At 45.6% G+C, this 23418-nt stretch overlaps 1 protein-coding gene across 13 annotated transcripts in view; it reads left to right on the forward strand.

Moving 5' to 3' along the window:
• The window catches only part of LOC310890199 (netrin receptor DCC-like), a 418983-nt gene that overhangs the window by 154980 nt on the left and 240585 nt on the right, over window positions 1–23418 (forward strand). For all 13 annotated transcript variants that reach the window (XM_083818911.1, XM_083818905.1, XM_083818910.1 and 10 more), the window contains one exon: window positions 21796–22080. In XM_083818911.1, coding sequence (XP_083675037.1) covers window positions 21796–22080 — 285 coding nt within the window. The remainder of the gene's footprint in view (window positions 1–21795; window positions 22081–23418) is intronic.

Raw genomic sequence — 23418 nt, forward strand, 5'->3', positions numbered from 1 at the left:
GATTTGTCATCTCTCTGGTCCTTTGCCCTGTACTCGTCACCCAAACGCTGTGGCTCATCTCACCGTCCACGTTCCCTGTGTCTTTTCTTTTGTAATTCAGAACTGTTAACTTCTGTGAAGTTATTTTTCCATATTAATGCAGTCATTGCCTCCCCAAAGTGACCATATCCCTTTACCTTGAGCATTGAAGGTCCAAACCCTTTCTTTTTTCACTACTCTTATTTAAACTTCTTTCCAGCAGCATCATCCAAACCCTGACCATCGCTACCTTCTCTGGGAATTTATATTCTCCTGCCTCTTGTACGTAGAGGTCCCTGGTCCCTTACTTCACCTGCCTGTTGCCTCTTGTTTAACACCATCATCTGGTGTAGGTGGTGACGATACTGGACACCTTGTGCCAGATTTGGGACATGACCATGAACCGACTCCAGATCAGTCATCCACCACGTTGGATCTGCTTGCTTGGCCGCATCCAGCCCCCCGTTTTCCTACTCCTTTGTAGTATTTATTGCTTCTTTTCCTGATTTTTCTGACTCTGTAGCTTGCCATGTCCTTGGGATTCAGTGGGAGGAGGAGAAAGAAAGTCTACTTTCCGAGCACGTCTGCTTCCGTCCCCACCGTGGCACCTGGGTTCACTAGCTCGACCTGCAGCATTTCCAGCTGATCTGGCACTCGTTGTGGTCTTGGAAGCTCTCGTTCTCCTTGAAATTTCCAGGGTTTTCCTTCTGCAGCTGAGATTTGTTGAATGGGGACAACAGGTTCGAAAGCTTTTGGGGAGGGGAGGAGAAGAATTAATCGGCTGTGGGTTAAAAATGGGATTTGTGCCTGGGTTAAATGTGCTAGGAGACGTTTCTAGCTGAGGTTTGCTAAGGGGTGACTTTTATTGAAAGCAGTTACGTTGATTTAAAGGCGAAAAGATGAAGACCCGCTTGGTGTTTACCTGCAGACATCGGGTATCTTCCTACCAGGTGTGTCGGAACAGAGGGCCGACCGGTTTAATTACGAGGACTTTGTGATTCCTAGCCAGATTTTCGTCTGGTGAGAAAGCAGTTTGACTTTTTTTTTGGTTGTCTCGTTTTGAAGTTTTTCAGGTTAAAATAACACAAACCAGAGAGAGAGAGAGATCTTTTTGGAGTGTATTATCAAGTGCAGCGCTCAGCTTGCGAAAACACATATGCTGTCTCTGGCTGTTTGGGAGGATGCAGCAGATTTTGGACCAGCGAGACACTTCAGTGAGGCAGAAGCAATCCATTAATTACGGGTGGCGTGGGGCGTGTGTGCTCAGCTCTACAGGCAATAAATAACGAATGGAAGCGCCTCGCGTCGGCTAAAACATGCAAAAAGGCTGAGACTTTTCCCAATAACGGGGCAGCTTGGGGTTATGGAGCCTCTCCTCTCCAGCCCTAACGAACAGGGCTGATAAAATAATCATATTATCTGGTATCAGCCTTTTAGAGCTGTCTCTTTTTCTTTGCTTTCTCTTTTTTTCAGTTCCTATTTATTTATTTGAAAACAACTCCTGCAACCCCCTTTCTGAAAGCTTCTTTGAGTTACAGACAGGGCAATTTATTTGGGAACACAGAAGGGAAACGAAGCGCTGCCTTTCTGGCTCTTCCTGGCTTGCAACTTCTCAGTTCCCCAGGAGGAGATTTTACGAGGCTTTATATGATTTCTGCGAGTGGGATATTAGCCCTGTATGACAACAGCCCCTCCGCTCACCTGCGGGGGAGCTCAGCAGGGAATTTAAAACCTATTTGTAAGAGCATAAGTGTCTCTTTGCTGTCAGAAGCCCGCTGAATAATTTATTTAGGGAAAATCGGTGACACCTCCGCTTCCCTAAAGATGATATTGTTTATCAGCCAGCAGTCCCCGTTTCCCCAAAGCGTTTCCCTGTTTATCGTGTGCCAGTCCTTGGTAATGGGATAGACCATTTTTTTTTTCTCTCTGCCTTCGCGTAGGTAGCTCACATCTCCTTTTTCACGTCCCTAGGATGCCCAAGGCCAGGCTGGATGGGGTTTTGAGCAGCCTGGGCTGGTGGGACGCGTCCCTACCCATGGCAGGGGGTGGAATTAGATGAGCTTTTAGGTCCTTTCCAACCCAAACCATTTTCTGATTGTGTGATGTTGCAGAAAGGGATGCCACCCAGGATATTTTCCCCATTTTCCCACTCCAGGCTCCCAAACACTGGGAAGACATTGCTGTTCTGGGTGTTTTAGAATCCCTTTTTTATTCGAGGCCAACCAGAATGTATTAAATGTCTTTGTGACAACAGGCATCTTTGGTCCTGTTCCTCTTTTTGTTATAACTGGGGTTTAAATATCACTATGAAGCACAGATTTTTTTTAATAGGGCAGTTTGCTGGAAGAGTTGTGGTAATGTAATGCAAGAAACTTTAGGATTGCCTGCACCTGGGGCAGCCCCCAAAACCTGGGGGTTACCAGAGGTCTTGCTGAGACCTACATTTTAGTTTTTGTCTGGAGTAAGGTGAATCCCCTGCCCTCTTTCGTCCTCCTTTCATCCTAACCAGGTAGATATTTGCTGAAAACCCTGGAGTTTACACGTGAACTCGCTTGGTCACGTACCATGCAATGGAAGAGGTGGACGACGGAGTTTTGAGCACTAATTCTCATTTTGTCTGGCGTTGCTGGCAGCAAATGTGTTTTCGAAGCAAGGCTTTGATGCAAAGGCAAGCAGGTGGGGGATGCTGGAAAGAAGCCTTATATTTTTGGTGTTTAATCCATTGGAAGGCACCGTTCATCCAGATAACCTTTGTGATGCTGCCAGGGTCAGAGAGACGAGTCGTAACCCGGTGGGAGTGCTGGCGAGACCGGCTTTTATGCTCCTAGGGGCAAATACGTGGAGCCAGAGAGCGGGACTTTTCTGGTAATGTTTAGTGGAAGATGCCAAAGAAATTAGCGGTGTGCTGCTGAGAGATCCTCCCGATCACCTCCAGGAAATGGGAATAGGCTGAGATGTTTTAATCTTTGTATTTTTTTTTTTGTCTTTGTGCATCTCCTCCTGACTTGGCTCCCAGGATGCCTACAGGGACAGAAGATGTTGTGAGCTAGCTCTGTATTGCCACGGGTCGTGTTTGAGAGCTGAAAAACTTCCCCCCAAAATCCAAAATATTGTCAGCTGGCAGTAAGGGTGCGCTGGATGTCTGTCCTCATCCGCGCACGCGATGTCAGGTAAGATGCAGGCACTTTGGTGGAGGCCTTGGGCACCGAAGCCTGGTTTGGTTGCTCTCAGCGTGGCTGAAAACCAGCAAAAAAAAAAGCAGAAAGCCAGCAAAGAAAAGCAAAAAACCAGCAAGAGCGCTGTTCAGGGCTATAAACTTACTGCAAAGGGAGACGCTAGCGATGCGTAATACGAAGTTTCCGTGCATGAATACTTGGCAAAGGGTAATGAATGGTTAACGACTCTTTAATGAATAGTTAATCAGCTCTTTGACTACTGAAGTCTTGCGGTTGAACCAGCTGCTCGTAACCATCTGCAGTACCTCTCCCTGAATTTCACAGTCGTCTGCTCCACGTTCTTCGTGTTTCGGTAGTGACTGGAGGATGCTACCAACGCTCGGTGCTTTATAATGCCACTGCAAGTATCACTTCAAGGAAAGCTTGACCAAAGTGCTTAGCGTCCCGCAGGGGAAGCGTGCTTCTGTGTTGCAAATGAATAATAAATCGTGCTGCCACACCAATGTAAACTTCAAAATAGCCCGAAGTGTTGGATACATACCATCTGGCGGGAAAAAAAAAAAAATACGGTCGTTCAATTAAAACTTTCAAAATACAGCTTATTAAACTCTGAGGTTTTCTCCTACTGTGTAGGAGGGAAGCCTTTCTAGCACGGGTTGCTTTTAATTTGAAACTCATTCATAAAGTGAAGCTGTAAAAACAGAAGCACTTGGTGTGTGTACCCTGGTTTGGGGTGCTGCCTCCTGCTCCTCCCTGCTTTTGCTGCACGTGCTGGCGATACCTGAGGAATCGGACATGAATCATAGTGCTAAGTGCTTAAATATTAACAAATAGCTTCGTATTTGGTTGAATTATCCTGAGAAGAGCAGAGCCTTGATGTTACTGAACATATCGGCCTGCTGCCTGCCCTACCAGCTACGCTCCTTGGCCAACGGCCCCAGAGCATCATCTTTGACCCAGTCTCTGCTCTCTGTATGCAGATCTTTTCCTCCAAACTTTTCCCGATTTCATACAGCCGTTACCCCGCGGAAGGGCTGGCTCCATCCTCTCACCTCCTACCCTTCTCCCTGTACCCCCCTTTGCTCTGGTCCCCCAGGTGCAGCACCCTCTGCAGAGGGCAGAGCAGAAAGAATCTCATCTGTTTTCTCGGATCCCCCCCTGCTTTCGCTAGCTCGTGTAATTCCTGGCTCTGATACTTTTAATATCCCTCCTATATTTTTACACAACACTTTATTAAAGGAATAGTTTTATGAAGCCCCGCTCTCTCATCCTTCAGACTTCTGCTTTGTGATTCATTGAAGCTGTAAGAAATCAATTTATGAAGGCAAGATGGGGAGCAGCCCTAAATAGCTGCCATATATATTATATCCTACTCATTAAAGTGAAGGAAACGTATAGGGGCTTACAAGTGCTTTTTATGCCCAGTCGCTTTTGGATGCTACTTGTTACTTTGAGGCTTGATTCTGCATTAATTTCCAAGCAGGCTTTTCATTTTTTTATTCTGCTAGCGTGGGTCTCAGGCGCTGTGCTGGGTGCATCTGGCTCTTCCTTCCTGCCTGCTTTCCAGCATTATCCCCAGCGAAGGCATTTGAATTAATGTAAATATTAGAATTTTTAATCTGAGCCTTAGATTTGCCTTTTAATTTATTTGGTATTTAATTTATTTGGTAGTTCCACGCAAGTTGAGCAGAGGGTGGGAAGTACAACGCCGCTGCCCTGGCTGCAGGTCCCTTGAAGAGAGCAAATTTTGTCTTTGGTGGTTGGAGCACCCGGACTTGCTTTCTAATGAACTCTTCACCAATTCTGAAGGTGCAGGAAAGTGAGCGTTCCCATAAAAACGTCTGGGGCTTTCATGCTTGTGTCCATCCCATGGCTTTCTTAAGGCAGGGGGCATGTCGACAGCAGTATGAGTACAACCAAAAGGACTGTGACTCGCGTCAAGTGTTGCTGAACTCCTCCAAAAAATCACTTTTAGACGTGTAGAGGGAATTCTTTTGCAAGACGACAGCATTCATGCCCCCAGAAATGTTGGATGTATGTCTCAGGTAGTTGTGTTGTTCTCCAAGCAATTGGAGACCAGTTGTGTATTTGTGTGTATGTATGTGCACATAGTTCCTTCTCATTCAAATAACGCAAGTATATTGTAATACCTTTAAGTATATCTTGATCTTGGAAGGGAAAATTAAAAACATCATTAGATAAGTTTTCCTCTTGTTAATGCTATTGGTGACTCATTTACTGAGGCAAAAACTATGAAGAGCCATAGGATGGTAAGGAATGATTAAAATGGTATCAAAAAAGTACATACGAAGAGGGTAAGGAAAACATGCTTGTTCACTAGTTTATCTGAATTATGAAATAAAAATCTGGGAAAAACCTTAATCAGATTGGAGTTTATTCATCTACTGGTTCCAGCCTAACTAATCCTAAATAATCAATGAGTGTTGGCATTGTTAGCGGCTTTTCCAAATCTTAGCGCAAGCAAAAACTGGACTCTTGAGAGGTAAGGCTGTCTTACCTTACTTTCCAAGCCAAGATGAGGTACTATTTCATCTAGTTTCCCATTATGTTTTGTTCTGTGGAGCTCAATACTCAAGGAAAAGCCCCATTTTGGGCTGTCCTGCTGTGTAGCACCCTATCCACAGTATTTTATGTCCTTCAGCGTGCAACCTTGCCATGCACAAGTCTTCCGTACCCGCACCTGGGGCTAAATATACATGTGCACCTCCTGTTTAAGCTTAAAAATACAATTATAGATTTGGTCTGTCTTGTTCCTTACGTGTGTTTTACCAAGTAGTCTGATGGTGCCTTTTTACCCCGGAGAGAAATGGTGCAGCTATTGAGTGATGCTGTCCGCGGTAGTTATTAAATCAGGTAACCACAAGCATAAAGCAGCTCGTACAAATGTTTTCCTAATGACTGAACAAAATAATACACTTAAATGTAAATGAGTTGAATGCTGTGACTGACGTTTAAATCACCAGAAGCATTACAGGCAATATACTATATTGCTTTTAGCGCGTTAGCTCGTAAATGCTGCTCTTATACCTTGATGAGGCACGGGGAAGCCCTTTTAGTTTGCCATCCCAGTTTGCTCCTTTCCTAAAGGTCTGAACAGGGCTGTGAGGCACCTGGGATTTAGTTTTGTGTTTAAACGGGCGTTACAAGAAGGCGTCTTTGGGATCAGTCACCGAGGAAGGGTTTTAGGTTGCGTTTTGTGCCCAAGCGCAGCCGCGTTTCTTCCAAATCTGGCGGCACTCCTAGTTCTTGGGGAGGAAGGAGAGCGAATCGAGGTGCTCGCTATTTATGTAATTCCTAAATATAAGTCGTCTTTACGTTTAATTTCAAAATCTGTCTGGAAATTATGTTTCTAATAATAGTTTAACCGGTTATTCGCGGCCGAACGCTGGCTTTAAGACTGCATCAGTAGTCTTTCAGAAATCTTTTTTTTAGCAAAGGCCTTTAAACAGGAGTCGTTTCATTAGGATGACTTCAGAAATATGCTATTTTATTTTGCCTAACGTGTGGGGCAATAAATAGTCGGTTACTGGGAGCAAGCAGATGATTTTCGTGCTGAGCAGGAAGGGCGTAGCTATGTATGTGCGTTACTGTATGCCGGGGGGAAAAAAAAAAGGAGCCTTGCGTTGAAACAGCTCTTATCCCTTGAGTACAGTAAACTTGCGCGATTTGATAACTGAAGTTCAGCACAAGTTCACATCTTCATCAAATCAGGACTTGATCCATCACATTAAAATGACGAGGCAGAGTAAGCCCTGGGCCCCTAGCCAGATCCGTATTCGACGTCGGGCTCCTTGCTATTGAATGTCGTTCCTTAGAAGATCCGATTTAGCTTCTAGTTCATACCCGTATCTTTCTAAATTAAATTCTTCCTATTTCTCCAATCTATTGGCTTGTGAAGCGGCCGCTAACAAATCATTCTCTTGTCTATGCAGTATCCGGGAGCTCCAAAACCATCTTGTAACGGAGACGAGTTTGGTTCTTTCAGCATCCAAAGTTTTAACGTTTTCTTTAACAGCTCTTTAGGTCTGAAAATAGCCATTTAATAAATGTAAGATACTGTTTACAGAAAGCATTGGCACTCTTTGGATGTTCCATAAAATTATTTGGTACTTTAGACAGATTTGTTAAGATGGTAAATTAGTCTAAAATAGACTTTTCCCTATTTTTTAAAAGAAAAAAGCCTTTAAAATTGATAGAAAACATGACTGTTGGTTGTATGGTAGTTCTGTTTTTTTTTTAAAAAAAGAGGGATTCTGGACAATTTATTAATCAGCACAAGTAGCTGAGAAATAAACATCTGTTTGCACAGTCATTTTGCTCACCAAATGCCTTTGTAGCGTGACATCTGTGTTTGATTTGGGAAGTAAATACACTTTGTTGGCATTGTCAGAGGAAACGAGACAGAAACACTAAATAATAATCTTGAAAGGAGCGTGCCTGTGAACGGGAGGGGACTGCGCGAAACAAAACCCGTGGGGTGTTTTATTTACTAATAATTTCTGCTGATTATGGGTCAGACAGCATCTTTGGCTGGTTTGTGGCTGAGAATCGAGCCACGGATGTTGGGTGGCCCCAGTACTGGGATGCATGGACAATTGTTATCATAACTTACTAAAATTTCAAGTTTTTCTACACTTACAAGTATTTTGATCCAAACTTTTTTTTTTATTTGCCTCTTTTCCTGGTTTTTCAGCCCTTGCCTGGATTATCTGTTGATACTTACCCACGTTAAATACTGGAGCCATTTCAGGTGCTTTAAATTGCTACCTCGACCCCTCCTTTTTTTTATTTAACTCGAGTTGGCTTTTGTTTTTGCCTTCAGTGCGGGTTTGTTTGAAAAGAAACTGACAGTTTGATCTACTGGGGAACGGCGAGGGGGAGTTTAATCTTAATTGGCTTGGAATATTCATTAAAGTTAATGAATGAGCTGTTTGGCTTTGTGTTTAAAGCAAGTGTGCGTTGCTTCTGGTTGCGTGAAACGTACCGAGCTGTGGATCCACGTCTTGTAGTAGTGCAGTCAGCAGCTGTGCGCCTTCTCCAAGATGATCTGCTGGATCATACCCGAGCAGAGAACAACCTCTCCCGGAGCCCTGTGATGTCTCCCAGGCTTTCGGGGAACATCACTGGTGGAGGAAACCCAGCTCTTGACGGTTGGTCCCTAACACTTGGCCAGCAGTTGCTAAAAATCCCCGTGGGGCACAAGGTAAAGACGTCCTCATTCAACAAGTAGTCAACGAAGAGTAAGATAACTTGTACAACTTAATCCCAAAAACATTGTTCTCTATTCTAACACCTTCCACTACCAAGGGCAATTTTTATGGGCTTACAGAAAACGAATCAATCGCCTCCAGAAACGGAAAGCTAGCGTTTACAGCGATTCTCCAGATATTTTGCTGCTTTGTTTCTAGAAAGTATTAATCCTCGCTGCGGTGACTTCGGTGAGACTGAAGGGATGAAGGTATGTTCAGTTTGTATAAGGATGTTGGAAACTCCGCTCCTGAGAGTGGCTGCACTGATTTCTGCAGCGTGGCTCTCCTATTAAAAGCTCAGGATCTGACCCCCTGCAGAATTTGAATAATATATTCCGTTTTCTTCCCAAGGAATGCTCATTTCAATATAAAGCCGTTTGAGGAAGCAGGGTGTGGGGAACAATGTTCTGCTGTAAATAGCTATAGGGACATAAACAGTCTGTGGGCAAAACAAATAAACCTTCGCTGCGAAGTTCTGGTGATAATCTGAAGCAGTATGATGTACAGATGTGTTTATTGATACAGATGGAGTTGTAAAGCTGGTTTTAGTGACTCCTTACAAAATTCTGCAATGATGACTACGCTAACAAAATTACCCTGCAGTGTTCTGTATTTGTTTTTCGAAATAATAGATATCATAAGCTTAACGGACGCCCCTGCCAAGACTTCAGCGCGTGATTTGCTGCCTCTTAAAGCCTTTAAACCTGTAAGGCAGAGCTCCGAATGTCCTGGCGCTGATGTGCTCGGAGGCATTAAGAAGATATAAGCTGGATGGAGGCAGTGTTCTTGCTAGACACTTCCGTGATATAGTGTGTAATTAAATCGAACGCCGGAGTCTTAAGGAGCCACAAATATGAAGTATGGCTGATGTCCTGAGCAATCAGAGGCATTAGCATGGACGTAATGAGATGCCATTTGTTTTCGAGCTCCTGTTGGGTTTGGTACTTCAGAGGTCCCTACCTGGTGATGCCCGGTTCCCTACGGAAACGCTGCCTGTAGGGGATGCTGAGCGCTTTGGACCGTTCGGGGGTGCTGCGCGTACAGCTCCCAGGGGTCCACAGGTCTCCTCTTAGGAGCAGGGTAGAAAATATAACTAGTAAAGTCGTCAGAAAGGTTGCCAGATGTCTTAGAGATAAAGGAAGGTGATCAGAGGTCTAATGAGCCAAATCGGGACCGATAAGAAAATGATCTTTTATTTAGGGAACTAAACATGGACTACAAATAGCTAAATCCTTGCTTAAAATAATACATAATTTCGTATAATGAGATGCCTTTGGAAGGAAATATAATATTAGCTGCTTTTCTTTTTTTTCTTTTGGGGAAGAATCTGTTCGGATTCTCGAGTTTGATTCAGTTGTAAAACGTCGTGATGTAAATTGTTAGAGTCCAGTGAAATACAGAAGGAGATTGGGAAGTGATTTCCGAGCTGAAGATGCATTGTCTTGGTACATTCCGCATGGTACGTACTTGTTTTTCCCTTTTCTGCAGGAAAGGACACTCCAAATGTGTGCTTTTTCTTTTTTCCCCGGTGACTTCGGAGCTTTCTGGTTGACTTAAACCTAATTTGACAGAAGGGAAGGGATTGCAAAGATTGTTAAATTCCTATGGCTTTTTATAAACGTTAAATAGTGATGGAAAGCAGAGATTCGTCCTCTGTGAATATCCTGTGTGCGTGTGATGCTGGGGTAGTGATGGGAAGGGGAGAAAGCTGCTAGGCAAGAGGTCCCTGACCTAGGTTGTGGATAGCTGGAGGTGTGGATTAAGGCCTGGAAGTTGAGTTCTACGATTAGGTTTATCCATCCTGTGGCCCAGAGCCACGCGGTGCTGCTTTTGCATATCCGTCCTGGGATTTCAGGATGATCGAGGCCGTCTACTGCAAAACGCGATTGAAGGTGTTGAGCAAGATCAGGTTCCTGCAGGCGATAAAGGTAAACTGCGATGGAGGGTGAAAGTCATGCCCTAAAAGTAAGGCAGCAGTTCTTCAAGTTCCATAAGCTGCAGGTTTGTAACAATTCTGGGTGAATTTGGAAATAATTTTTTTAAAGTGTCAGATGAAAAAGAAGCCTTACTCGTTTCAAATGGGATTTTTTTTTTTTTTTTTTTAATTCTGGAGCTATGGAGATCTTTAACCGCCCTCGGCTTGAGCACTGCCGGGCCGGCTGGCGAGAGCAAGCTGGAGGCACGCTTCCCTCTTCCCTCTGCCTTTCTGGAACGTGGCTGCCCGCGCGCTTGCAGATGCCGGCAAACAGCAGGACCGTATCAGCTTGTTTCTGGCTCCTAATTGCGGGTAAATTGTTGCACAGTAGGCACGGTTGTTCAGCAGTGATGGAATAGGGAGCTACCCAGGGAGCTAAGCAGCTTGCCCAGAAAATCTAATCTTTTTTTTTCTTTTTTCCTTCTTCCTTTGGTTTCAGGATGGAGATAAGACGCCCTCAGTATTAGGCGGTGCCCTTGCTCGGGAGATGGCACGGGGTGTTATCAGTGAGGTTCCTGTCCTTGCTACCAGCTGTGCGGGAGGAGGAGGTGAAATATAGAGAAACAACTTAAAGTCACCTCCTAAGGCGAAAAGCGAAGCTAAAATGTTGTGGGGCTGCAAAACCCGGCAGGCAGGGTGCCTTTCCTGCCCTAAGGCGTGTGCTGGAGGGGTTCCTCTGGGAGCCCACCTCCCTCTCGCTCGTGTGCATAAAGAGGTTGCTGGAGCTGGTCCTTCTAAATTTGGGGCTTTGTGATGGGAATCCTGGGGTTACCCAGCAGGTAGGGATCCGTGGGTCTCTGCCTTGAGATAAAACGTGTGGCCGGCCTCAGGTGGCATCAGCACCCCAACCCGAGAGCCCCCATCAGGGGTCTCCCTGTTTCCGTATTTCAGGTACTGATCAGGAGAAGAATCGGTGGTGAAGCCATCACGCGGAAAGAAACATTCCCCAGCACCTCTCACGTAGTATAAATGCTGGTTCTGCTTTTTCCTCGCGGGGGGAAACTTGCAAAGCTTCGCGAGTCAATTAACACTTTCTAAATTATTTTGAGATCAGTGGATAAAAAGCCCTGTGTAAACGCACCCGGCGTTACCTGCAGAAGCTAAAAAGACGCCGCCGTGCCTTTTAACCACTCTCGGCCTCTTTTCTCCCTGATTTATTTGCACTTAACATCCTTTTTGATGTTCGAAGGTCGGTTTTTGAACAGCTCCTTCCAAAACGCTGACGTTCCCACTTCGGGAAGAAAGGCGAGGCTGCTTGCCGCATCTCGGATCGTTCCCTCCTCTGAGCTGACGAGGCTATCCGAGCTGCGCTCGAGGGCACCTTCCTTTATTGTGCACTAGGTACCTCGGGTACCACCGCGATATATCCTCGTCTAGCTCGGACACGGAGCCCAGAAATGCAAACGGGGCACATCTAGTGTTTGCTGCGGGGGCGTAAAGAGGGAGGGGAGATGAGGATAGCTGCAGAAAACACCAGAAATTCACCAGGCTGGCTCGATTTTACGTAACTATCCTGCACTGCTGATAAAAAAAAAAGCAAACTGAGAGATGCTCCGTGATAAAATATTTAAGTTCCTTATTGGTGCTGAAGGCTACTGCTGATTTCTCTTGGATTTGTGGTGAGGCGTGACAACGCTGTAGTACTCAACTAGAACAACGCCAGAGGATTGCCGCATTTTAATGGACTTGGCTTGCCAGGGATGTTTTTGCTGTTATCGTGATTTTCTTTCTTTTGGAGGAGAGGTGAGGCACGTCAGCACGCACCGTTTGATCAGCAGAGGTTTGTTGGCGCGGTGGGAAGAGAACGGCCCACGATGGACGGGGATGTCCCGTTAAAGTCGGCAGCACTCAAGTTATTGAGAATTTGTACTTAAAGTTGGGTTTGATTCCTTGAGTGCGAGAGTTAAGAGTAGCTAGTGGCTTCTCCTGGTGCCAGGACAGATCTCCAGGAGGCAGGTTCCTAAACCAAGCATGCGGTGGCCTAGATCCGTCCTCTGGCAAAATCCCCTCCCTGCTATCTGGGAGCATCGCAGCAGGAAGCAGGCGGTGCTCGCTCCTGCTTGCCGCGTGGCTTTGGGAGCTGAAATAAATGGCGTGCACAGTTAATTCCAGTGTCACCTTGCTAGTCCTTACACGGTCCCCATGGAAGGGGAAGGGAGAGGATGCTGTGCTCGAGGACACGTGCCAGTGGAAGATAAAGCTCGCATGAAAGCGGGGGGAGGCACCAGGGACTGGATTACGCTGCGGTCTGCCATAGCCCTAGACGGTTTCTTCGGGTATAATTTTAATGCTACTTTCCTCGTAGAGTTTCCAAATTTTTTCTAGTGTATGGCTAAAACGTCTGTTGCTTGTTCTCAAGGCAAGCGAATCTGCAGAGCTCCGACTTGCTGCTTGTGTTTTGCCCGCACCAAAGAGACCTGCTTTGGCAAGGAGTGGCAGGTCTGAGCTGGAAAACATTTAAGGACCAATTTCTGTGCCGTGTTGCAGCTGTACCTGGTTGTGTGAGCTACCTGCCTTCCTTCCAACGCAGGATGGAACAAGCTGATTTACTTGGCTTCGAGCAGAGGATTTTCATTGCATGGATGAGGATGAGGAGAGCTCCTGGTGCCCGGGCAGGACAGGAGGAGGTAGAGGAGGCTCTTGCTTTGCTGTTGGGGTACGGTCAATGCACAAGGTGACGTTATCCAGACCTAGTGACCGAAGGCCAATGAATTAGGATGTGGAGCTGGGCTCAGATAGGGCCTGAGCCGGTAGCGTGGCCAATTCTTCATGTTGTAGAATGAAATAAGGGGAAATTCAGGCAAATAATGTGCGTATAATAATCGTGCATGTGTTTGTGCGTAATAACGGGAACTACCGAGCTGTAACAACCACCGAGGCCCCCGGGAATTGCTCGAACACAAACACCACTGCTGCTAAATGGTTACTTCTGCACTACTACGGCTGGTGATTTAGGGTTGCCTGCTAATGTTCAATAAAATGTCAATTGGGTCTGCATTTCTCAAGTTGGTGTTTGTGGCTGCCCGCATAGAAATGCGGTTTAACGGCCGCCAAGCGCGCCGTGCTCAGTTAATTCATTTATTGCGCAGTATTTCAGGGCTGGCCTTGGACATGCTTTTACCAAATTTGTCTCATAAAAAGGTGCCACGTGATTCAAATGCCTCACTGGCCTAGAGATAAATTAGGAAATCTGTCAGACCCAAATTACCAGCTGGTTTTAGTTTCTTTCCCAAAGAAGCCACCGATTTCTTGGGGGTAGGGGTGTTAATAATTTTGCTAGTTAATGACTTAGGAAAGAGGGTGTAGGCTGAGTCCTAACATGTAGAAGTACATTTAAATAGATGTCCCATAAATAAATGCTACGGGCATATGAGGAATTGATTATTTTGCAGAAATATCGCTTCCTCTAATGGTAGAATAACAATCTGCTTCTGAAGTGCTCAGCTCTGTAATGTGTGGCGCTTTTCCGAATGCGGATTGTGTGCTGTTGCAATTTGTCTTAAAGGACAAATTAAAAAAAAGGGCAATAAAAAAAAAAAGCTAAACCTACTATAAAAGTTAAACCTGTTAAGGGTTGAGCAGCTTCACGTCCTGTGGCTTTGAGTTTCACGTTCAAACGTCCTGTTGGTCTCACCTTCGTTAATGATGTAGGAGGCTCCCAGCCCACGCTTGAGGAGTCAAAGGCTCTCTATTCAGACTCCTGGAAGTCTGTCCAAACAAAATTGCTCTTGCTCTGCGCTCAGGTATTTATGGAAGAGCCGTGTGTACCTTGCACGTTGCACCATGCATGTGCAAGATGCCCTGCTCTTGTACTGGTAGAGAGAAAAATGAATTTCCCGTTGTGCTTAGGGTCTAAATCTCGGAATAGTATTGGCAAGAGTTTGCTCCGTGGTCTGGCCCGGTCCTTGAGAAAGTTTGGTCTTCAGCACAAATGGGATGAATGGCTGGTGAGGATGAGTTTTACCTGACAATTGGGAGTTTTAATTGATCTTTAAGCAGATAGTAGGAGCCCGTGCCGTTGAACTGAAGGGCTGAGGCGTTGAAATTGATGTGATTTTCCATGGACAGTCAGCGGAGGGGGGAACAGAAAAAGCTTTTTGCTGTGAATTGCATTAGTAGTAGTTCATATATGTTCTGTTTTTTCAAAACACAGGGATAAGTCCGTCCCTGAGCTGAATTAAGGGAGAGAAGGGAACATATATCAACATTTTCTCTGCTGTCTAGCCAGAATCTGTTGTTCATGGTAGCAGTCCTCTCCCTGCTCTCCGAACGGCTTGACCTTTGATATGTCAGACCTCGTCTGTCACGTCAGAAACATCTGCGGCTATCATCGAAGACTAAACCACAGCTCTTGTTACATCAGGCTTTGGAGATTTCCTAGAGATGCAGCTCAGAGCCGACGGCTGGGTTCAGAAGCTGCGGTGGGTAGGGTTTGTATGGTAGGGATGTTCGTGGTGGTCTTACTGACCGTGCAAAGCTGTGCTGCATCTGCTGGGGTCGCTAGGGCTCTCCTGCCATGCGCGTTGTGCCCGGGTTTGGGGTTTGTGTGGGTATTTGGCACTGATCTGGCTCTGTTTTCCCATGGCACGGCAGATCTCGATGCTGTAGGTAGCAGCTCAGGAGCCAACCCTATTCCCCAGAGGCAAGGGTAGCCCTCGCTCTTGGGTTCTCCCAGAGCTGTGCTGGCTCCGGCCCACCGAAACCTCTTTTCACTTAGGGGAAGGTGCAACCGGAGGGTTTACACACCTCTGAGTGTGGGGTGGTGGTGGAGGTCTGGGAAACAAGGCGGGAGAGGGCCTCAAGGTCTTTTCAAGGGGATTCTGAAACGAAATACTTTAAAGAGGCATCTCACAAAAAATTTCATGCTACGTTTATAGACCGTTACACCAACGGATTGCTGGTCCAGCCAGGGCTTCCTCGTACTGCTTTGCAGTGGTTTCTGGAAGCCAAGCCCCTGCTCTTAAATATAATGGCCTGGGTGATGCCAACACCAGCAAACTCCCCGTGCGCGGCACGCAAACGAGAGCCTCCTTTTTTATCGTTTTAATTAGCAATTTGGAAATACGGCCCCTTTTTTAGATCCTTCAGCAATAAAAAGACCTATTTTCTTCCTGCTTATTTCCTGTTTGAGGAGCAAATTTGATGATTTTCCTAGGCGGTTGGCTGGAAGCCTGCTCGGCTGGCTGCACGCCACGAGCGCTGGCAGGAAGACGAGGAGATTTACACCCTCTGATTTCGGTATTAGCAGGGCAGAGCAGTGCGTGGGCTTGTCGGGGGAGGATATACAAATTCAGGGTGGTGTATCTTTTGCCCACAAAGGTGTATTTTACTGCTGGGAACGACCGGGAGTTAGACTCCCAGAGATTTTCTATCACGGCAACTTGTTAATAAATATGAGCAGCTTCGAATAGCTACTGTGGCTTCCCCCTGGCTCTTGGAGAAATCAGCAAATAGTCTGAGGCCGAAAGCTGTGGCTGTGTTTTATAGGAATTCTTGAGATGAATCGGATCCAACTCAACGAGTGGTGAACTGCCTGAAGGAGCTGGAGGTGTGCAGGTCCGCGTTTTGCCTTTGGCTATACGAAGGTCATCGTTTTGAGCAGTGATCTTGAGGAATGCCAAGTTTTGCTCTCAAGAGCTCCGAAAATGCTGACAAATCTGTGGCACGAAGAGAAAAGCAATCCTGAGGGTTGTACTTTAACGATTCGGTTAAAATTGAAATGTTGGTTGTTGCGAATATACCCTGCACGCGTGGGGCATGCAGACGCAACAGATTTGTTCTGGCGCTTTGAGTCGAAAGACAGACCTGCAAAAAGACGAAGTAGAACCGACCATAAAGGCATTGAATCCTTGATGAAAACCCCCTACAGCATAAATACGTGGACGGAAAAAATAGATTGTTTCCATGCGTTATGCCGAGCGAAGCCAGCAAGCAATCCGGCATAAAAGGTGACAAGTAAATTAGATTTTAAAATTCTTGCGGGTTTGATAATCCGATCTGACATCGGTAACACGGCTTAGGGAGAAGTCTTTTTCAGAATAATAAGTTCATTTATTTTCTGTGATGGGCAAGAGGCATCAAAGGGCAGCTCCTGGCTCCATCTCCCTCCAGCTCGTTTTTCTTGGTGGATTTAGGCTGCCGCCAAGAATCGGCGCTGTAATATTCGTAATGGGCTGTACTCTAGGAGAAAATTGCTGCGCTGGAGGAGACCTCTGATGCGCCTCCATGCTGGGAAAGGTGAAATTTTCTTCCTTTGCTCGTGGGACGTTCAGAACGTAAGATTTGTGGTTCCTCTCGTTGCTCGGAGCTCCTCAGCACGTGTATGAACGTATCCATGTGAGGGTAGGGCTGACACGGAGGAAGAGGTGGCTTCTGACCTTTCTGTCCGTGTGGCTTAAGAGGAGACACGGAGGCTCTGCTGGCTCTAATGGGGGTGTGATATAACACGAAACCACCAGGATTAAAAGCTCCTCAGAAAGGGAGGGTGCTAGGGGACCCATGGCTAAATAGCATCAGGGTTGCAACACGGTTTAAGTCTTTGAGTTCAAGCTTTCCCCTAAATTCTCGTATATCTGTGCATTATATGGTTATTTACTTAGAATATTACCAAATTACTACGTTTTTAGGTAACTGTAGTTTATGATGTTTACGTACATATCACTATTACTCTTAAAGTCAATTCTAAAACCTCTGCCTTGTTTCTTTGACTCTTTTTTTTATAAGTTGACCCAGTACAGAGTTTCTCTGCAGAGCTATGCTGCTATCCGAGATCAACTAAATTATCCTGCTCCCACGAGGACTGCAGAGAGAAGCACAGGGTCTGCCCAGTTCAGTCTCCTCAGTCGTTTTCTGAGGGCTGTCTCTAAGAGCAGAGGAATTTTACAGCAAGAATATCAAGATGCATCTTCTGGTACGATAATTGAATGCTAAATACGAGTCAGTGACTGTTGCATTTTCAGAAGAGGCTAAAAAGCCTAAGGTTTATTGTTTTTTTTTTCTTTTTTCAGTTGGAAGCTGCCCCCTTTTATAAGCGGGTTCCCAGTTTCTGTGGCTCTGCTGCCTCGCAGTATTTTAACGTGCATCTAAGAGTCAGCTCCTTGTCTGTGTCAGGGCATTTCCACGGGCTGTGACAGCCCTCGTGTGTGGGTTTCTGCTGGCTTGCTGCAGGAGTAACAGCTGACATGGGGTCGGGGAGCAAATTAGAGCGGTATAAGTTTGTTTCCAAGGATGCTGCGGCGTTCTGCTTCTCTGATCCTTCTTAGCTACTTATAATCACTTTAGTGGGTACGCCCTTTAAATATTTCTTGATGGAACAGTTTTATCGGTTGATGCGCGGTGCTGACCCTTCTGTCTATACTGTCATTACCGATAATTCATTTACTTTCCAACAGCCACGTTAACTTCTAGTTAGCTTTGCTTATGTGAGTCTCCACGGTCGTAAGAAATCAAGGCAATCCTACACGCATGTCATAAATCACAATCAAAACTCATTTTGCAGACATTGACGTTATATTCACCGAGGCATACTCGCTTTGATTTAACAATCCTGTTGCACTCCAAATAGCTGAGATATGTCGAGCTTTCAAATAACATTACCGGGTAAAGTAATTGCGCTAGTTACCTTAAAATTAGCTGAAGTTGTTTTGTGGTATACATGAAATTTGACAGTGCGCTGGGAATTATGCATACGTAAGTATCTGAGGACTAAAAGCTTAGCAGTGATCGATACTGGGCAACCAAACAGGGAAGGAAGGGGCTGCTGCAGCATCAGTCTGCAGCTCGAGTAGGATGGAGGAGGTGTGGGCATGCACAAACAGACAAATTATAACTGCTCTGCACCTTTATAGCGTGCCTCGGGAAAAACATGAGGCTGATTGTGTTTAAAATAAATCTCTGTCTCCATATTGCTTCTACAGAGGTATGTTTTAGGTCCAGACTTGAGCTCAGCTGTATATCCTGGGTTTATCCAGCTTTGCCTAATGCTGTAGAGCTGCATGTTGCCCATTGCATGGCATGTCTGGGTGAGGTGTGACCTACCTGAGTATGTGTTGCAGTCTGATCTGCAGTTTTTTGTGTTCAAGGGCCGAGTTTGACGGTTGCTAAATATGCTCTGCATAGTCAGCATGCTGACTGTGGCTTGTATTTAAAAATATTAATAATTCTCCTGCCTTGTTTGCAGTGGCCGTGAGCTCTTAATTAATCCCATCTAGGTATTCATACATACAACTAACCCAGTCACCTGGGTTAGGTAATTCCCCTGGGTTATCCAAACAGATTAATGCAAGGGGGATTCTTCCAAATCGCATCTTCCAAACTGGGAATCTGTGCACCCAGCTCTTTGTCAGTTTGGGTTATACTGCTTCTATACAAAGGGGAGCCATTTATTTAGCTTATGCTTCTGCAAACAAACCAGACCACATTTATACTTAGGTTTTTTAGTGAAGCGTCTACGCCCTGTTTTATTTCTTCTGCTGAACATCACCCTGCAAAACTTTTTAGAATTGTAAATTGGAGCTAGCAAATACAAGAGGACATTGAGTAACAAAAGCGTAGCACCATTTTTTTTTTTTAAATCAGCCTGTGGAAGAACGAATTAGCAGTTTCTAAAATATTTACATTTCTAGATTCGCTCACCCATGCTTTCTCTCTCCCGTTTTCTGAAGCAAGCAGAAGGAAATCGCTCTTTTTCATTACCTTGGTTTCCTGCCCTTCAGCTATTGTGCGAATTGAAAGTGAAAAAAGGTCTTGTCTTGATGTTAAGTAACCTTGCAGACTTTAATTTGAAACAAACAAAGCATTTAAAGCAGTTCTTCTCTGGGGGATTGTGCTGAGTGCTATTAAATTGCTGAATATTTAATAGCTAAACATGCACCAGAGCCTGAGGTCTGTCCCCCAAATGATAAGCCTTTTTATTAAATGAACTTTAATTGCTTAATAATTGGGTCTTCTGTAAGGAAAGATGGGGATCCTGATAAGCTGCCAGCCAGATTGCATGGTAAATCAGAGCTGGGTGCTGCTTTCAATTAGGTTTCTTAAGTAGGTTTGGGTGTAATGCAGCGAGGTGCATCTGCGACCCTTTGGCTACAAGAGCGAAGCATCCCCGTGAATCTGCAATGTTTAATTTCGGAGCCTGTCTCGGAAAGTGACTTTCTCAGAAGGGATTTGCTGGTCTGTTCCCCCGAGCCAGCTCCCAACAACCCAAACATCTGTGCAGCTTCAAAAACTGTCTTGAGAATGAATCAGCATAAGCCAGGAGACCTGCCAAGACCCGGTGATGGTTTTAAGGTCTTGGGTGTCGTGGTCCTGCAAAGAGATGAATGAGTCCTGAACGTAACCACGGAAAAAAGGTGGCTGGTGCTTTTCTTTGAGACACAGCAGGAAGGTTTTGGTGATATCCTGATTTGTTAAGCACGGATGTTATGAATTTTTAAAACTTGACGTCGTGACACCGCAGAACGGGAGATGGTGCAGCGACAGGGCTGTGTGCAGGGGCACGGCAGGTTCGGGGCTGCTGGGAACAGTGCTAGGGAGAAATAAAAATAGAGAGAAATAAAACATTACACTGTGAATCCATGTGAGGAGTCGGTCTGTCTGTGCTAGAAGTAACGCTGTTGTTTTCCTTGCCTAAAAACAAAGCTGTTGGGATTCTGGCATGGATTTCTGGGGTGGGGTGTGTGTGTGGGGGTTCCTCTACTATGGCAATTGTTTTAGTCATAGTTTTTACAGCACACTGTTAAATTTGGCTGTCTTTCCTGCTGGAAAATCTGTAGTTTTCAACAGTTTTCCCTCGCTCTTCACACCGTATCTTCAAACTTTTTCAGGTAAAAAGCTGAAAGTATTGAACGTTCGCATTTTTCTAGCTTGCACCAGCCCTGCTGGGGGTGTAAGGCTGTTACGTGGGTATCGGTGCCTGTGGCCAGGTGGGAAGCAGCATCTTTGCCGGCACGGGGACGTGCACGAGGGTGGCAGAGCTTGCATGGACGGGGCTGTGAGCAGTGGGACTACCAAGAGCAGCTCCAGCTCCTTCCTTCGCTCAGGGCCCAGAACTCACCACAGTTATCCCTGAACACACACGGCAGTTTGGGAGCACCGCCACCCACGCAGCAAAAAAGTCATATATGCCCCTGGTTACGTGTAGAAATACCTCAGGAAGCCTTTCCTGAGCCAGTTTGTCTTCCTGGGGAATTCCCTTGCCTCAGCTCTTGGGAGCGCTGCACCCATGTTGAGATGTGGCAGCCTTGTGGGCGCTCTGTGGGGTGGGAGCGCTGAGACCAGGTGGGGGACCCCAAGACAGGTGTTTGAACCACGAAATGAGGCTCCTGCTCTTTTCTTGTACTTTTATTCCCTCGGATAATGCCTTTGCTGAATGCCTGAGTGCCAAGTTAGCGTCTGGAAACTCAGGGCCTTCCTTCCTTGCTTCCTTAGTTTAACAGCGCCTTCAGATAAATGCCTCGTGAAAGCCTTCGCTGACGTAATCTGAAAGATGCTTGTTTCCTGTATACTTTTCAGTTGCTTTTAGTGTCTTGTTTTAAGTTCTCCACTCTTCCAAATGTACGTTTGAATGTACATTTGTGCATACTTCTCCAAGGGCCTGCATTTAGTAGGCCGACTTCCCATAGCAGCGCCTGCACTTTAGGCCTCGCACTGGGCCGGCCTTGGGGTTGCCTCTCACTGGCACTTTGTATCTTCCAGTCTGTGTCCTGTTGTTGTTTTTTTTTTTTTCTTTTGTAGTATGTGAAGGACATGGCCATCGTGTTTTTGCAGGATTAAGGCCGCGGTGTTTGGGAGTTAGGCAATTAAAGCTCCTAGCTCTGCTCTCTTCCCCTCGTAAGACAAAAACATTTCTTAGGAAAGCAGGCACAGGCCCTTCCCTTTTTGAAGTATTTGACTGTGACCTAAATGATTTCTTCACGAGAGGCTTTCAGATCTTTTTCCCCTCTTCTTTGGAGGGAAGGGCATGGAGAAGGAGAACTACAGAAAGATGAGACTGCAACATTTTTCTAACCTCACCTAGGTTCAGCTGTGCTCTCCTTTGAATGCCGTTCTGAGCGGTTTGTGTCGCACGATAGTGTCTGTACTTCGTTCAGGTTGTTCCTGAGTGGGTTTGTTAGTAACAGATGCAATTTGTTGCTCTCTAACACATCTTTTCTTTGCTGCTAATGAGTATAATTTACAAAGGAAGGTGTTAGTCACCCAGCCATTACAGCAATCTCCAAGTAGTTTGCAGAACATCACAATTCTTTTATTTCTTTATTTTCAAGTCTGGAACGTTAACGGAATCCAAATCGGCATGGAAACAGCAAACGACTTCTATTTTCAGCAGCTGTCTAACTGCTTCTTTTACTTGTGTTTGCAGGACCGCTGAGGTTTCTTTCCCAGACAGAATCCGTCACGGCTTTTGCAGGAGACACGATCCTGCTCAAGTGCGAAGTCGTCGGGGAGCCCATGCCCGTGGTGCACTGGCAGCGAAACCAGGAGGATTTATTCCTGAGCCCAGCCGACGGACGGGTGGCTGTCTTGCCCTCTGGAGCTTTACAGATCAGCAGGATTCAGCCTGGGGACAGCGGGATCTACAGGTGCCTGGCGAAAAACCCAGCCAGTTCAAGGACCGGGAATGATGCAGAAGTCAGAGTGTTGTCAGGTAAGAGCTGCACACTTTCACATTGCTTTTTTCATTTGTCTGATCACGTCCTTCGGTTCTCAAACTGCAGTCGCTCCTCCTGGGGCAGCTTTTTGATTTATCCCAATTTCTAGTTCCTTCTACAAGCTTCCATGTTCTTCTTCACATGGAAGAGTTTGGAGACCTTTAGAAGCAGCTGGATGCAAAGGCGAGGAGTTGACACTGTAGGGAAGTATTCACGTTGCCTAACTTCAGGTACCCCATTTAGATTTGTATGAAGCTGGTCTCTTTATACGGTTGATGGGGAGAGACAAGTAATTCCTATCTCACAGTGGGCAGAGTACCCAAATTATTGTCCGAAAATACTCACTGAAAGAGCTCCTCTTTCTCCAGTGACTAGAAAAGCAATCTGTTGGGACTAGCTGCCAAATTTACCTACTCAAAGTCAGGTTACTTGGATACTTCAGCCCTGATAAGGTCTGCCAAGCTTCACAGACTGCAGTTTTGGAGCTGACACAGTTTAACTGTGACAGCCAGTGTTATAAACTCAGCCAAGTGAGCACCTTGCTGTTCCATCTAATGAATTCATCAGTTAAATGAGATGGTTACCACTGCAGTATTTCATCAAGAGCTGGACATCAAAAGGGTGGTTTGAAGAAAGGCATTCCTTCAAAATCTCCTTCCCTTCTAGATCTACCTGCTGATGTGTAACCACTAATGAAATGGGGCAGGGAAAATGCATTTTTAGAAATTCTTTAAGATGCTTTTGCTGAGCAAATGTTGTTGGTGTGCATAATTTCTCACTAAGTGAGAGGCAGCAGAAGAGGGTTCTCAGAGTTCTGAACTGAAGTCAAAATGCTGTAAAAATCAGGAGGGCAAGGATCAGTCCTGTGAAAGGACTGCAATGTTTGATGAGTTAATTCTCCATTCTGGAAGTGTTTTGTGATTTTTGCAATAGGATTTGGGAGGTTAAAGTTCCTTCTGTTTGGTATATGACAAAAAAAAAAATAATCTGTAAACCTAGGATCAAAAGACCAAGCCCACATCTTCACTTTCTGCTATGGTGGTAGGTATTGATCCTTTTTGGAGCTGTAAGGCAAACTAACTGGCAACAGAGGAAGACCGCTTTATTTAGAGTTCCCTGCAGGTTTTTTTCTTGTCTTTTTGGGGACCTGAGTTTGAGCCTGACCTCTATCATGGACCTGTAGATTTGTCTAAAGGGCTGTACCAGGGCAGCTTTTCTGGGGTCTTCTGGGATCACCGTGAACCTTAGAGCCATGTGCTGTTCCCTACGTATGGGGCGGCACCGAGGCATCACTACTTCTGCGGTCATTAATGGTAATTAAATTTCCTGCCCGT

This window comes from Anser anser, assembly GCF_964211835.1.
Source record: "Anser anser genome assembly, chromosome: Z".
In the NCBI taxonomy this organism is placed as follows: domain Eukaryota; kingdom Metazoa; phylum Chordata; class Aves; order Anseriformes; family Anatidae; genus Anser; species Anser anser.